The sequence below is a fragment of the Accipiter gentilis genome, chromosome 9, assembly GCF_929443795.1.
Source record: "Accipiter gentilis chromosome 9, bAccGen1.1, whole genome shotgun sequence".
In the NCBI taxonomy this organism is placed as follows: domain Eukaryota; kingdom Metazoa; phylum Chordata; class Aves; order Accipitriformes; family Accipitridae; genus Astur; species Astur gentilis.
This window is the reverse complement of record NC_064888.1, coordinates 21398913-21411480: the sequence shown is the minus strand read 5'-3', so window position 1 is coordinate 21411480 and position 12568 is coordinate 21398913. Positions and strand designations below refer to the sequence as shown.

General features: G+C 44.2%; 1 protein-coding gene across 4 annotated transcripts in view; it reads left to right on the top strand.

The window, feature by feature from the left end:
* Positions 1-2738: 2738 nt before the first annotated feature.
* Positions 2739-12568, top strand: part of PIK3AP1 (phosphoinositide-3-kinase adaptor protein 1) — a 49024-nt gene continuing 39194 nt past the window's right edge. For 2 of the 4 annotated variants that reach the window (XM_049811284.1, XM_049811283.1), the window contains exons 1-2: positions 2739-2860; positions 8669-9085. In XM_049811284.1, coding sequence (XP_049667241.1) covers positions 2848-2860; positions 8669-9085 — 430 coding nt within the window. In that variant the 5' untranslated portion in view covers positions 2739-2847. Of the gene's footprint in view, positions 2861-2964; positions 3055-8668; positions 9086-12568 lie in introns of those variants that run through there. The other 2 variants (XM_049811287.1, XM_049811286.1) reach the window with 2 other exon arrangements.

The window sequence follows — 12568 nt, the reverse complement described above, 5'->3', positions numbered from 1 at the left end:
ATCATCTCCAAATACTGCTGTGCCCTGCTGCACAGGTGTTCTGTCCCTCCTGTGTGCAGTTACATAGTGCTTGCTGAACGTACACATGGGCAGGCTTTGTGCCTAGCAGAGCACACCTGTTGCTGGTGTCTCTGGAAGGTGCCACGTTTGCACTGTTGGGGAAAGAAAAGCAGCTCATGTAGTGATAGACTGTACTATAAGGTACAGGTGCTGTTGCCTGTAGTGTAGAAGAGGGACATTCAGCTGAGAGCTTGTGAAATATGTGTACTTTGTTTTCAGATGTCCCTGATCTCGCCTGCCGCTGTTATGTATGGAATAACGCGGGGCTGTGTTGCAGAAAGGAAACTGTTTCCAGGAACCCATATTTCTCTCAGTTCCTGTGGCTTCCATTCACAGTAAGCTACAGTTGCAAGCTTCATCTGTAAAGCTCAGCACAAGTTCTGTGCTTTTTGTCTGCACAGTGGGAGATCCTGGGATCTAAAAAGCAAGCAAATTCAACTGATTGTGCTACTGCCTGTGAATTCCTTTGCTCCCCTCACCTACTCCTCATAGGTCTTTTCAGTCCTTCCCCTTGGCTGGTTCGTTAAGGCTGCAGGGAATGCTCTTCACCTCAGAAGAGAGCGTTGCTGTGAGGGGTGTGTGCTCTTCCCACTCTGTGTGGCCAAGAAAAGGTGAACAGAGTTGGCACAGGTATTCAAACACTGCATCCTATCCTTGTTGCCACTCAAAAGTACCTAGCAAAAAAGCAATGGCTCTAGAAAGAGTAATCTAGTCCTTTTCTTTGGATAGGAATAAGACAGACCCTTGAGAATAATGCTGCAAATGCAACTGTGTTCACATGCTGCAGTGAATTGGAGGGAGGAAGGTTAAGACTTGTACAGTCAATTTTGGGCAAGGGAGGATGAAAAGTTCCCTCATTTTGTTCTTAATTCATTACAAGCTGTGTTACTCTTTCCCTTAGGCCATCCTAATGTTCTAGGGTATGAATGGGCTTTTGCCTCCATTTGTCATCTGAGTTTTTAGGTGGAGGTTGCTGTAAAGGTTGCTGAAACAACACGCTAGCAGTTGTTTTACTTAAGCTCCTTTGGGGAGGAACATTAATTTCACTGTAGTGACTTAGGACGTTTAAACCCTAAAGAGGTTTCCAGTGGGCTTTTGCATTGATTAGATAAAATACGTAGCATCCTAAGTGACACTGATGCATATGGAGAAGACCCATGGGTTCCCACAAAGCAGGAAGCTGACTCTGCTAGCCCTTTGTATGATACTGCAAGGCTTTAAAGAGAGAAAGAATTTTAAAAGCTCATTCCAAGGAGCATGTTGAAATCCTCATCTAACATCAGATGGTTTTGGGTTTAAGTTTCTATTCTGGAAGTTAGAAGATAAAAAAGCTTTACAAGGGAAATAATGTGGAACAATCATTATAAAGTCATATACATCGTTATCAATCTGTTTTACTAGTTCTTAATATATGTGTATTATTCCATAATAGTCAAAGAATTTGGCTAGAGACTCTAGTTTCCACCTAGTAAATTTTTGTCCCTCACATAAATCCCAAGTGGATTCTGTATTTGCACACTTCTCCAGTGCCCAGTTGTTCTTTATGCTATTGTACATTTTCAGGATGATTCGGATGGGAAAGTGCTGGTTTCTGCTCTGCATACCTGGAGTTTCTCATAAGGCTGTGTCATCAGGAAGTATTTTTTTTATCCTAGTACTTCCTTGTTGTGGGAGCAAACACTCTGGTTTTGGAAGACAGGCACATGGTTTGTGAGCTTAAAGTAGATTTTGGGTAAAGAAAGATTTGGGGGTAATGAGAGTTTGACCAACTTCTAAGGTAGAGTTGATTAGTAGATTGAAACAATTGGTTCCTTGCTGTTTGTAACCAGCTCTGTTCTAACATTAGCATCCATGACATTAAGCTGCACACAGAATGTCCTCTGACTGCTTGAGAGTGACAGTCTTGACTGGGAAACCAGATTGTAAGGGATCTGCTTTTGCTCTGCTGGAAGTGCATCAATGAAAGACTTCACTGGTTCTCAGCAAAGAAATGTTTCTGAATCCAAATCAGTGCACATGGTTTTTCCAAGTTTGCAAAGGACTAGACTGAATTACTTGGGCAGAATCTGTTGCTTTGTCTTCAGTGACAACGTTAAATTGAGTCCTATTCTCTGAACTCCAGCAGTGTCCTTCTATCACTTGTTTTCTCTGTACTCAATGATGAGCGTAGTCCTATGGAATCTGGTAAATCCAAGTTAGAAGGCAGCATCTTCTAGAGGAAAAACACAGAACATCAAGCTGCTTCACTCTACGTGGAACAACTTGTTTTTCCCCTAGGGAAAAAGAGAACTCCTTGCTCACAGGAGACAGAAGTCAAAGCCTAAGTTAGGTGTGCACACAAAGCAGGTCTCGCTTGTTCTCTTCCACAACCATTGCTCCAAGTTTCTTGTGACTAGGGATACGGGGTTTCTCCATCACCGTCACACGTAACCTTTCCTCGTTGTAGCGCCGTTTCCTCGGCCGCCTATGGAATATACGATTGGGGCCCGTGGGAAAACCGAATTTCCCTCTAATGGCAGGAGGATGCCCCCGTGTCCCTGGAAGGCGATGTACCGCCGGCCGGAGCGGAGCCGAAGGCAGCCGCCGGCGGGGCCGGGCTCCCGCGCGCTGCGGGCCGCCCTCCGGCGCCGAGCGCCCTCCCGCCCCGGCTGGGGGGAGGCGGGGCCGGGTGGCGGGACGGAGCGCCCGGCCGGCGTCGAGGAAGTGGCCACGGGAGGGAAGTGCTGCGCCGCAGTCGCCGGCGATGTGAGGGAAGGGGATCGGCCCCTTCCCCGCCAGCCCCGGACCATGGCGGCCCCCGGTAGGTGCCGCGGCTGCTTGCCCCGGGAGCCGGGGGCGAGCAGCAGGGTCTCTCCACCCGGCCTCTCTGCCCGGCTGTGCTGCGCGGCGGCGGCACGCTGGGGGCGGCGGGGCCGGGCGGGCGCTGTCCCCGGCAAGCCGAGGCTCTCCGCGGCAGCCCAGCCTGCGAGCGAGTCGTCCGGCGCGCTGGCGCTGGTAAGCGGGAGGTGACGGAGCGCGGCTCCCTGCCCGCTGCTGCGCGGCTCTGCTCGACCGTGGCGCTCCGCCGCTGGGGAAAGGGGAAGGAAGATCCTCTCCCCGAGTTTAGGGGGGCCCCGGCGGCTCTTCAGAGCGGCGGTGGTTCCTTTGTTCGCAGCCAGGCTGCTGCGCTTGCTACCTTATCTTGCTTCACTTGGCTTGAGCTCAGGGCAGGTGCTGGCAGAGCTCTCCTGGGTCTGGAGTGCTCTTCGGTTTGGCAGCTTAGCCCTGAGGGAGGGTGCTCTGTGTCTGCTCAGCCTTTACCACCTAGATGTTTTTCTGTGATGTTTTGTAGAGAAGTCAATTCTTCCTAAATACTGCTTTATCCCACTGCATCTGCATACTTCTTTTTGGGGGTATGACTTGATGCCCCTTGCCACCGCGGCACAGGATCACAAGGAAGCTGAGCTAGGTTGCCATCAACGAGAATGTTTTAGCTAAGGACGCATGGGGCTGGTAAAACTGGTTAGAAAGGAGCTGCAAACTCCAGGGGGAGAGGGGTTTAGCGTATATTGTGTAAGTCTAGCTAGTGCCCAATTTGCAAGTTCCCTTCCCGGCAGGGAAGTGTAGTGTTTTATCTAAAAAAGGAAAAGCGTGCCATTCTGAGGGTGTGAAGTAACATTAGTGTTTCACTAACGCGTATCTCCTTGTGATGTAAAAAAAAGCTGAACGGAGGCCTCGGGAGACTTGTGGGCAAAACTACTTTTCTCCTTATAAACAGAAGGTGATTTCACAGAGACACTTAACAGTAGAACAACTTCAGGTTCGCATATCGTAATACAAATCTTGTGTTCCTATCACATAAGTTTGATTCACAAAACTTTTATCTACTTTGATTCTGCTATTTCCTCTTGCTTGTTTGAAACGCTTTATTTAAAGTGGTTTTCTATTCCAGTCAAAGTGAGAGGTCTCACTAGGATGTTAATAATTATTGTATGTGATCACTGTTACTTTGTTATGCATTCCAGCTAGACAAAGAATGCATTCATTTCCTCATACATCACTTAAATACAAACACTTCAGACACTGAAATATGAAAGGCACTGAGGACCTCTGTTAATGGCCTACCAGCGGGCTGCTAACGCCTCTTGGAAGTGTGCTCTTTTGTTAAGAATTTGATTATTAAGACACCTTGGGTTGGGTTTCATTTATATTGTAGGCAATCATCTTTCATAGGAAGTGAATCCCTCCTATCAAAGATTGATATTTTGGACTGCCATATTTGTGTATCCTCCATACACGTGAATCCCAAAGTAAACTGAGGACAGGCTGTGTAGCGCTTTTTCATTTAGTCTGAATTTGAGGTGGGTTTGATCTAGCAGATGAAAATAGATTTGCTTGCCGCTGCATATGATCATCTGAGTTGGAGTAAAGGATTTGTCTGTTAGTTTTTTACCTGGTTTGTGGGCAATGAGAAGTCATGGTCTGCTTAGGAGAGGGGTGTAAATACCTAGAAAAGCTGTGTATTATTAGAGGCCCTGAATTTTCTTTACGGGACCTACAAGTACAATGGAAAACTATTTATGATCTGTAAATTGAAAAATGTCAAACCTTTTGGCTTGTAGAATGAAATAATAGGTAGTAACAGTTGATGACATCTGATTCAAATTTGAGAAGTGTTAAGTGGGCAAGATGTGGTCTTACCCAGAGCTGATATGCCAGCTTCCTGCAGTATTCTTTAGCTATTTCAGTGGTAATCTGAACCTTACAATATGGCCATAAACCACTATCCTATGTTTGCTCTGTACTCAAACATTGTCGCCTCACTACTCCCAAACATGGTCCAAAGATAAACCTGGCTTGTTTGCTTCTCTGAGAGGGACTATGAAGGCACGATGTAGTCTATCACTATAGGATACTTTTATTTTCTTGTCATGGGCCTTCTGTGATTTTGACTGAATTGCTTCATCCCCTTCCATTCTACGTGCAGTTTATAAGCTAGGGAAAGCTTTGTATCATGTTCTGTCTCTGTGCTGTTTAGTCTGTGGGCCTTCCACCTCAATTAGAGGTTTTAGGCATTTCTACAGTACTAGTTTGTAATCTCATCAGTCTTTTATCATTGCTGTGTAATGGAGTGTGCAACTAAGCACTGAAGAGGCAGTTACAACTGGAAAGTAGTCCGAAAGTTATGGTTTATCATTGCAAATTGCAGCAGAACAGCACCTGGGTGTTTTTCTGTGAAATAGATAGATAAACATGCCCTGCAATATTAATAGTGCTGACATTTTGTAAACGGAAGCAAAAGTTACTTTTATAGGAATGCAGAAACAAGGTATTGTTAAAATTTAAACTAGATTACACTTGAGTGTGAAAGATTTTTGAAGTGGTTGGCTGACACAAATCTTTCTTCATCTTGCTATTGCATATACAGTTCATATCTTTCTTGCTTGAATTGAAGGCTTCCTTGTGTTTGTTTTTCCCAAAACCAGCCTGTCAAATGCATTGTCAAAGCATCCAAGGTCAGTGTTTAAAGAAATAAAATACTCTGTTCACCTAGGGATTTACTTATATGTGTACAATAGGCAGAGTATACATTGTGCCTTGAAGTGTGCTCTCTGAGTTTTTCTGTAACTGATGTGTGAAGAGTTGTGGGAAAAACTCCTGAAACTTTCTGTATTCTCTGTTTATTATACTTTTCCCTGAGGACTGGACAGTAGTTGGTGCTGCAAAGGGAGGTATTTGGTTAGACAAAGAATAGCATGATCCAGGAAAGTAAGTACTGTGTCATCCTTCTTTTAAAAAGGGATGTTGCAATTGAAACTATTTCTAGATTTTTGTTTTCTTTGAAACAGTCCTGTTGCTGACTTAAGCTTATTTAGCTCTTCAAGACCCACTTCCACTATTTTTGCTTATGAACATAGAGAGTTTCCTTGGCACTAGAGGTGGAGTCAGTAATTTTATTTCTTGCTTCTCCTTTTAAAAGCATTGTTCCTCAGTTTATCCGAGAAGTGTAAAAGGCTATGGTAGTTGAGATGCGAGGGCCTGAGGAGAGCTGGCCCGGCTCTGTTAAGGGGAATGCCGTGCTGGTAGAGCAGTGCTATCTGGGGAAGCGGTACCTTTCCTAAACACTAGGTGAAGTTCCTTCCTACTGGGTGCAGAGGCTACACTGCTCTGGCTGATGTTGTCTCTGGGGATATAAATGCTGACAGGGAACTTGCAGAGAGTCTGTCAAGTTTGCATCTTATGCCTACATATCGGAGAAGGGAGGCTTCTCAGATACTTAGTGCTCCTACAGTGCAATGCCTGTTTAAAATCAATGGCTCCCCCGCCCTGTGTCCTCTCCAAGCACAGGTGCTTCCTTTCATTGAAAGACTGGAGAAGGGTCTGTTTGCTAACAGGTTTAGTTGCGGAGGCTGTGCTCTTTTTAAAAATGCACAGTAGGATTAGGTGTTCCATTTTACAGGATGTTAAAATGCCCTAGAGGCCAATGCTGCTTTCCCCAGGGTCCAGAGGTGTGACTTCTCCCACAGAGCACCAGGGTAGAACCCTGGGCACACATCAGAGAGTCCCTGCATCATCTCCTCATCTGATGAGGTCAGATTCAGCTGGATGTGCTGCAGCGCATGGATAGTTGTGCTGCCCTTTCCCACTGTACTGCATATAAATCAACTTGTGGTACTGGAAGCAGAAGTCTCTGGTCTCCTCCCTTTCTAGGATAAAATAACTGACCTCCTGAATTCTGCTTGGTTTTCCTGTTTTTGTTCATGTGATTCAGTCATATTTGTCAGGTGATGTTCAGCCAGAGCAATATTTTGGCAATAGTGGTGTTCTCATTGGTGTAAAAGCCATCTTTTTTTCACAGCAGTTCGGCACTCTTAGCTTAAAGGTGCCGAGGCTTTGGGTCTGTTTGTTTGCTTTATGAGTTTGCTGGATCCCCTCCATTGAGAATGCTGTCTCCTATAACCCTCCCTCTGGGGTTCAGGAGCTGTATTCACACAGAAATATGCAGCCGTCCTAGTGAATGCTGCTGAAATGCAGTGTCCATGTTCTCCATAGCTAGGACATTATCCCTTCACTGCTAGAGACTTTCCATTTATGCAGGTAACCATAACGCTATTGGTTGAGCACAGAGCACATCTCCACACTTTACTTCTCAACTGTACCACTTCTGCTCGACTACAATTTAAAGTTGGTAATTGTATGGTTTAGAGCTGGGGTACTGTAGACTATACATGATTTCAGCCTTCATTTCTTAATGAAGGAAGGTGGCAGAATGGAGTCTTTGGAGGCTATTCAGTTTTGATTGAATTTTAATAAGGTGACTGCAAAACTGTCTTCAATTCTGGTAGATTCACTCTCTGCAGATGCTCTTTTTGGCATGCCAAATTTTAGGCATTGTCTTCTACTTTAATTAGAAAAATCTGCTTTAGCTTGCTTGCTTCTGGATGGAGATGGTTTGGAAATGTTGACACTTTTTATTAAAGAGTCGAACTGGAATTAGAAGATGACAATTTGCTAATATGATTTGAAATGCTCAGCACTGAAACTTACCATGGGACCAGAGCCGTAATCATCAGCTTTGGGCAAACTTCTTCACAGGTGAATGGAAAAATTAAATTTAGACTTAAAGTTGTCTTGAGATGAGTGGGAGAGCACTGCATCATGTCATACTGGTTCAGTCTGCATGTGATCTTCTTAGCAAGCTGGAAACAATGTTAAAAGTGCTTTCATGCCAGAACACAGAAATACAGGGGTGTGTAGGTAGGAGCTGTCTCTAGAGAACTATGGAGTAAGTCAGTTTTGGCAAGTATATTTTGGGCTGTGTTATGGCCACCACTATTGTATTAGTTCTTTCCTTCTGAAGAGAGGGTTTTTCATGCCAAATGGTTGGGAAACCTTTGTATGACAGTTCTGGGGGAATGACTCTAACACAGGCTTGCAAAGTGTCTGGAGCCTGAATGGTAGAGCTGCTGTGCTGCAAGCACTGGGGCTGGTGTACCCTTCAGTTGCATGCATACTTTACAGGCAGTTTGCTTTCTTCTGCAATGAGAGCAAATGTCTAACACCATGGAAGCCATAGTGACTTCCTGTAAACGTTGGGGGACTAACCTCACTTAAATAAAGGCCTTTCTTATTTTAGATGTGCTGTATTCTGTGTATACTCTGCTTGAGCTCGTAAAGGTCTGCAGTTGTGTTGCAGAGACCCTATAGTTCCCTGAAATTATTTTACTTCACATGCAAAGGTGAACTCCCCTTTTCAAGCTATTTTGTTTTGGAGGTCGGGTTTTTGTGGGTTTCTTTTCTATCAACATGCTTTAAATCTGTAAATCTCCACATGTGGTTTGTTTCACTTGAAACTACATAGGAAATCCCCTTCTTCATAGGAAGGTTTTTGAGAATGAAAAAAGTACTTATTAGTGGGGTAAATGCAAGCAGGAGTTCAGCCACCCTTAGAATTGCTCTATGGCTGTGAACACTTCACTTTGGATATATCTACTGTTCTTTTGAAGTGTTTTGGAGCTTCTGACATGAATCATAGGGACAGCCCCGTGGGTTTTTTGCTGCAAAGCTGTGGGTTAGTTCTTGCTTTGAATTTAATCCTCCTCCCTGTGATCATCTTGCACCTGTACAGGAGTCCCTAGAGGATATGATGTGCTGATTGTGTATGCAAGTGACGCCACTGAATGGTGTCAGTACCTCCAGAACCTCTTCCTCTTTACTCGGCACGTTCGAAAGCATCGGATTCTGAGCTACCAGCTGGAAGGCGAGTCTGCCATCTCCCACCAGGAGCTGGACCTGTTCAACAGAAGTCGGAGCATCATCCTTTTGCTATCTGCTGAGCTGGTGCAGAGTTTTTATCTCCCTCCCGTCCTGCAGAGCCTTCAGGAAGCTTTATGGCCCCCGTACAAAGTAGTCAAGCTGTTCTGCGGTGTTACAGACTGTGATGACTATTTGACCTTTTTCAAGGACTGGTCTCAGTGGCAAGAACTCACAAATGATGATGAGCCTGATGCTTACCTTGCAGCTGTCAAGAAGGCTATTTCAGAAGGTAAGGTAGCAGCTGTGGAGTTGTACTTCCTGGTCAGCGGTTGGAGGAGGGAGATACGTGACCCTGTTTATCCTTGTTTTAACACTAGCGAGGTGTTTTACTGAAATACAAACTATAGCAAATTGCACAACCCTTGTAAACTAGGAATTTTTGCAAGCCAGTTTTTCTGTGCCTGGTCAATTGATCCCTAATTTAGGAGAGATTACCAGTGATTCACAGAGAACTTCAGAATTTGGAGGTTATCTTAGGTGCCTGGTTTTGAATGCAAATCGAAAACAAAAACTGAGTATCTTTAAAGTTCTGCCTGTAAATATTGTGCCCTGCAGTTTATTGACCCCAACCAATGGAAAATTATCTTTTCCTTCAGACTTGCATTCTGTCATACCAGAACCAAAAAAAGTTAGTTTGTATTCTCTAGCACTGTGCCTGAAGTCAGAGATATAACTGTAGTGGCAACAGATCAGCTTGTTACCTATGAAGGAATGACAGGGATTAATTGGAGAATTGCACTGATGGCCTCAAAAATAACCCAACCAGTCTTAAAGTAATCACCTCATAATAAACACAGAGGACTTACTAGTGCAGAAGTATTAACAGCTGGAGACTACAGAAGCACAATGTACTGAGTTTTAGTTGAGTGTGAACTTTCCTAAACTCTAGAGGAGTGGGTGATATTCCTTTCTCATGGTTTCTGTTGAAGTGAAGGTGGAGAGCTCTGGGGAGTCGTGCTACTCAGGATGTTTTTATGACGCTGCCATACTTAGGGTTATAGTGTTCTTTGTCAGCTTTAGCAGGACTGGAGTCCTGTGGTTGCATCTTGGATTAAGATTTATCTATGTTTAGTAGCATAAATGAGGCAGTGCAGTCTCCTAGTGTGTCTGGTATTGTGCACATAAAGGTGCTTTATGCCAGGATAACAATGGCAATAATCATGATGACAAATTTATCACAGTAAAAATAAATTTTGAAAGTCGGGATCTTGGCCAAAATAGTCCCCCTGAAAAAAAGATGACTTAAGGATTGTACTGAAGATGGCATTCTCAGGTAACCAGGTCACAACAGATGTTTCCTAGTACCTTTTAAAAACTTGAATAAACTAAAGTTTGCATCTCCCTTTCAAACACCCTTAAAACATCTTGGTTTCCCAATGGACAACCTAGGGCTAAAGTAGTCTGAGTCATTTGCTTTCAGCCCTGAGGAAGATAGAAAACAGTGGCTGAGCTTTTGTACTCTGAAAAATAAAAATGACCAGAGATTAAATTAGTGTTTCTGATGCTTTCTGGCCAAAGTAAAAGTTTACTTACTGTTTTCCTCCAAACGTGGGTCTAGAGCATAGCACCAATATTTTATTGATTTTAAATATGATATTCAAAGTTAGGGAGGTTTAAACAACATCTCCCTGGATTACTGGTGTTAATGATTTCACTTAACATGTCCAAGGACTGTCAGAGTTATTTTAGGCCAGAGTAGGAGTAAGTTCTAGTGTAGCTGAAGTGTGTGTGAGAGTACAAAGGGATGTTGATCCTGAAATCTCTTCCCAGAGCCAGGTCTTGCCAGTCTCTTCTGCCTTGCTGCATTCTGAGTGCACAAAGCACAACATGGGGCAGAAGAAAGACTCCTGCTTCCTCGGCTGTGGGTGGAGCGGGAAGCGTGGGTGTCTCTGTCCTTCATTAGATGGACTTGCTGTAGTGGGAGGTTTTGTGTAGCCAAGTGGATCCCTACTAGTGAGAGGCTTTCACCCACCCCGCTTTTTTTGGGCACATTAAAAACCAAAGAGAATTTGAGGTGAAGGGGAGGAGTGGGCATGGGAATGGATCAGCTAGAAATTACTCTGAATCAACTGCTTCTCCCTATAGAGAAGCTGTGTTTGTCAAAGGGAAGCACCCAAAATCTGATTTTTATGCTGGGAAAGCATATTTGTTGGCAGTGATGTGCTGAATGCAGAGCCTTGTTAGCTAAAGAGCAGCCTCCACTCTCTTTGATGTCAGATGTAGTCAATGAGTTGTATTAAGCTGACCTGGCTTTCTTCCTCCACTTCAGCAAGTGTTTCTTCACAGGTGAGCTAGAGCTCTCTGTGTACAGCTGGCTGCCCCTTGGCGCACTGGGGGCTGTGTGCTGGGGACCTGGGTACTGGATCTTCCCAGCACTTCTCAGACCCCACCCTGGGAGGGGGGCAGAGGTGAGTCTTACTGGTAGCACTATGCTGTGTGTCTGAGCAGCCAGGGAAGTACGTCTTGTGTGCCTGGCTGTTCAGTGGGCTGGCTGCCATACATCTATGGCAAAACTTCTTCAGGGTCAGGCACTACAGTCTAACTTTTCACAGTTGGACATGGAGTCCTTCTCCAGAGGTGTCATCTCTGCTGAAAGTTAGCGTGTGCTGAAAAAACCTGTGCTTTAGTTTTATGTAAATGGTGTTTTGAAAAGGAGATTGTGCTTTGGATTTTTGTTGTTGTTTCTACATAACACACAAAAAAATTAGCTTATTTTTTGTTTTCTCACTTGAACAAGCATACATTGATTCCAAACTTACTTCTGTATATCTAGAACACACTTGAGAGAAAAAATGAGATTAAACCAAACTCGTCTGCTGTGGAGTCTGCTGTAGTATTTTCAAATAGTTTGGTAGACAAAGAATTTCTGAACTTCTGTTACTGTTATGGGAGCCCTACCTGATGTGAGCTGTCAGCTGCATGCAAGAGTTGAGTAATGTCAGGCTGTTTCTCCATGCACATCAGAGCAGTTGCCAAGGCAAGCCATCTGCTGTCACTCTGACTTTTGTGGAGGAAGAACCTACTTAAGATAGGCTTGTTTCATGGCAAAAGTATTTGGATGAATGTGTCAGATCCTACCTCTGTGTGGGGAAAAAAAATATGACTAGGTGACCTCTTCCATCGCGTGATTCTACAGACCAAGTTTTGTGAATGGCCTCAAATGCAAATGTTCTGATACTTCCTCTGAAGAGAAGACAACCCCAGGTGTACATAGTTCCCTTTTTAGGTGAAACTGTGAAAACTTTCTTCTTGGCTGGTAATAAAAAATTAGCATGTGCCTTATAGTTTGGTTGCAGCCAGCCCCAGCATGAGTGACTTAAAGTAAGAGTGCTTGTGACAGCAGACCTTTCTCATAGAGAAACACAGCCTGTTCTCTGCTCCCAGGACTTCATTGTTAGGATTTTAGATGAAGGCTTTGAAGTCAGAAGCTTTTAGAAAGTCTCAGTAAAGTCCATTATCTACAGCAGACTGTGAACTTTTCCTGAGTAAAGCAGCCCTCAATTCCTACAATGCTTAGCAGAGAAAGTTTATGACCATATTTGAAGTTATTTGTCTGGGTGTCTTCCTCTGGGAAGTACTTCTCTCCACACGTGTTCACCAGTACTTCTAACAGCAGTGTCAGCACACATTGAAAAACTAAGCCTGATGCAAAAATGACTGAGCTTCAGATTCCTAATAACTGAATCCTGAGCTAGTGGAGCATATGACACAG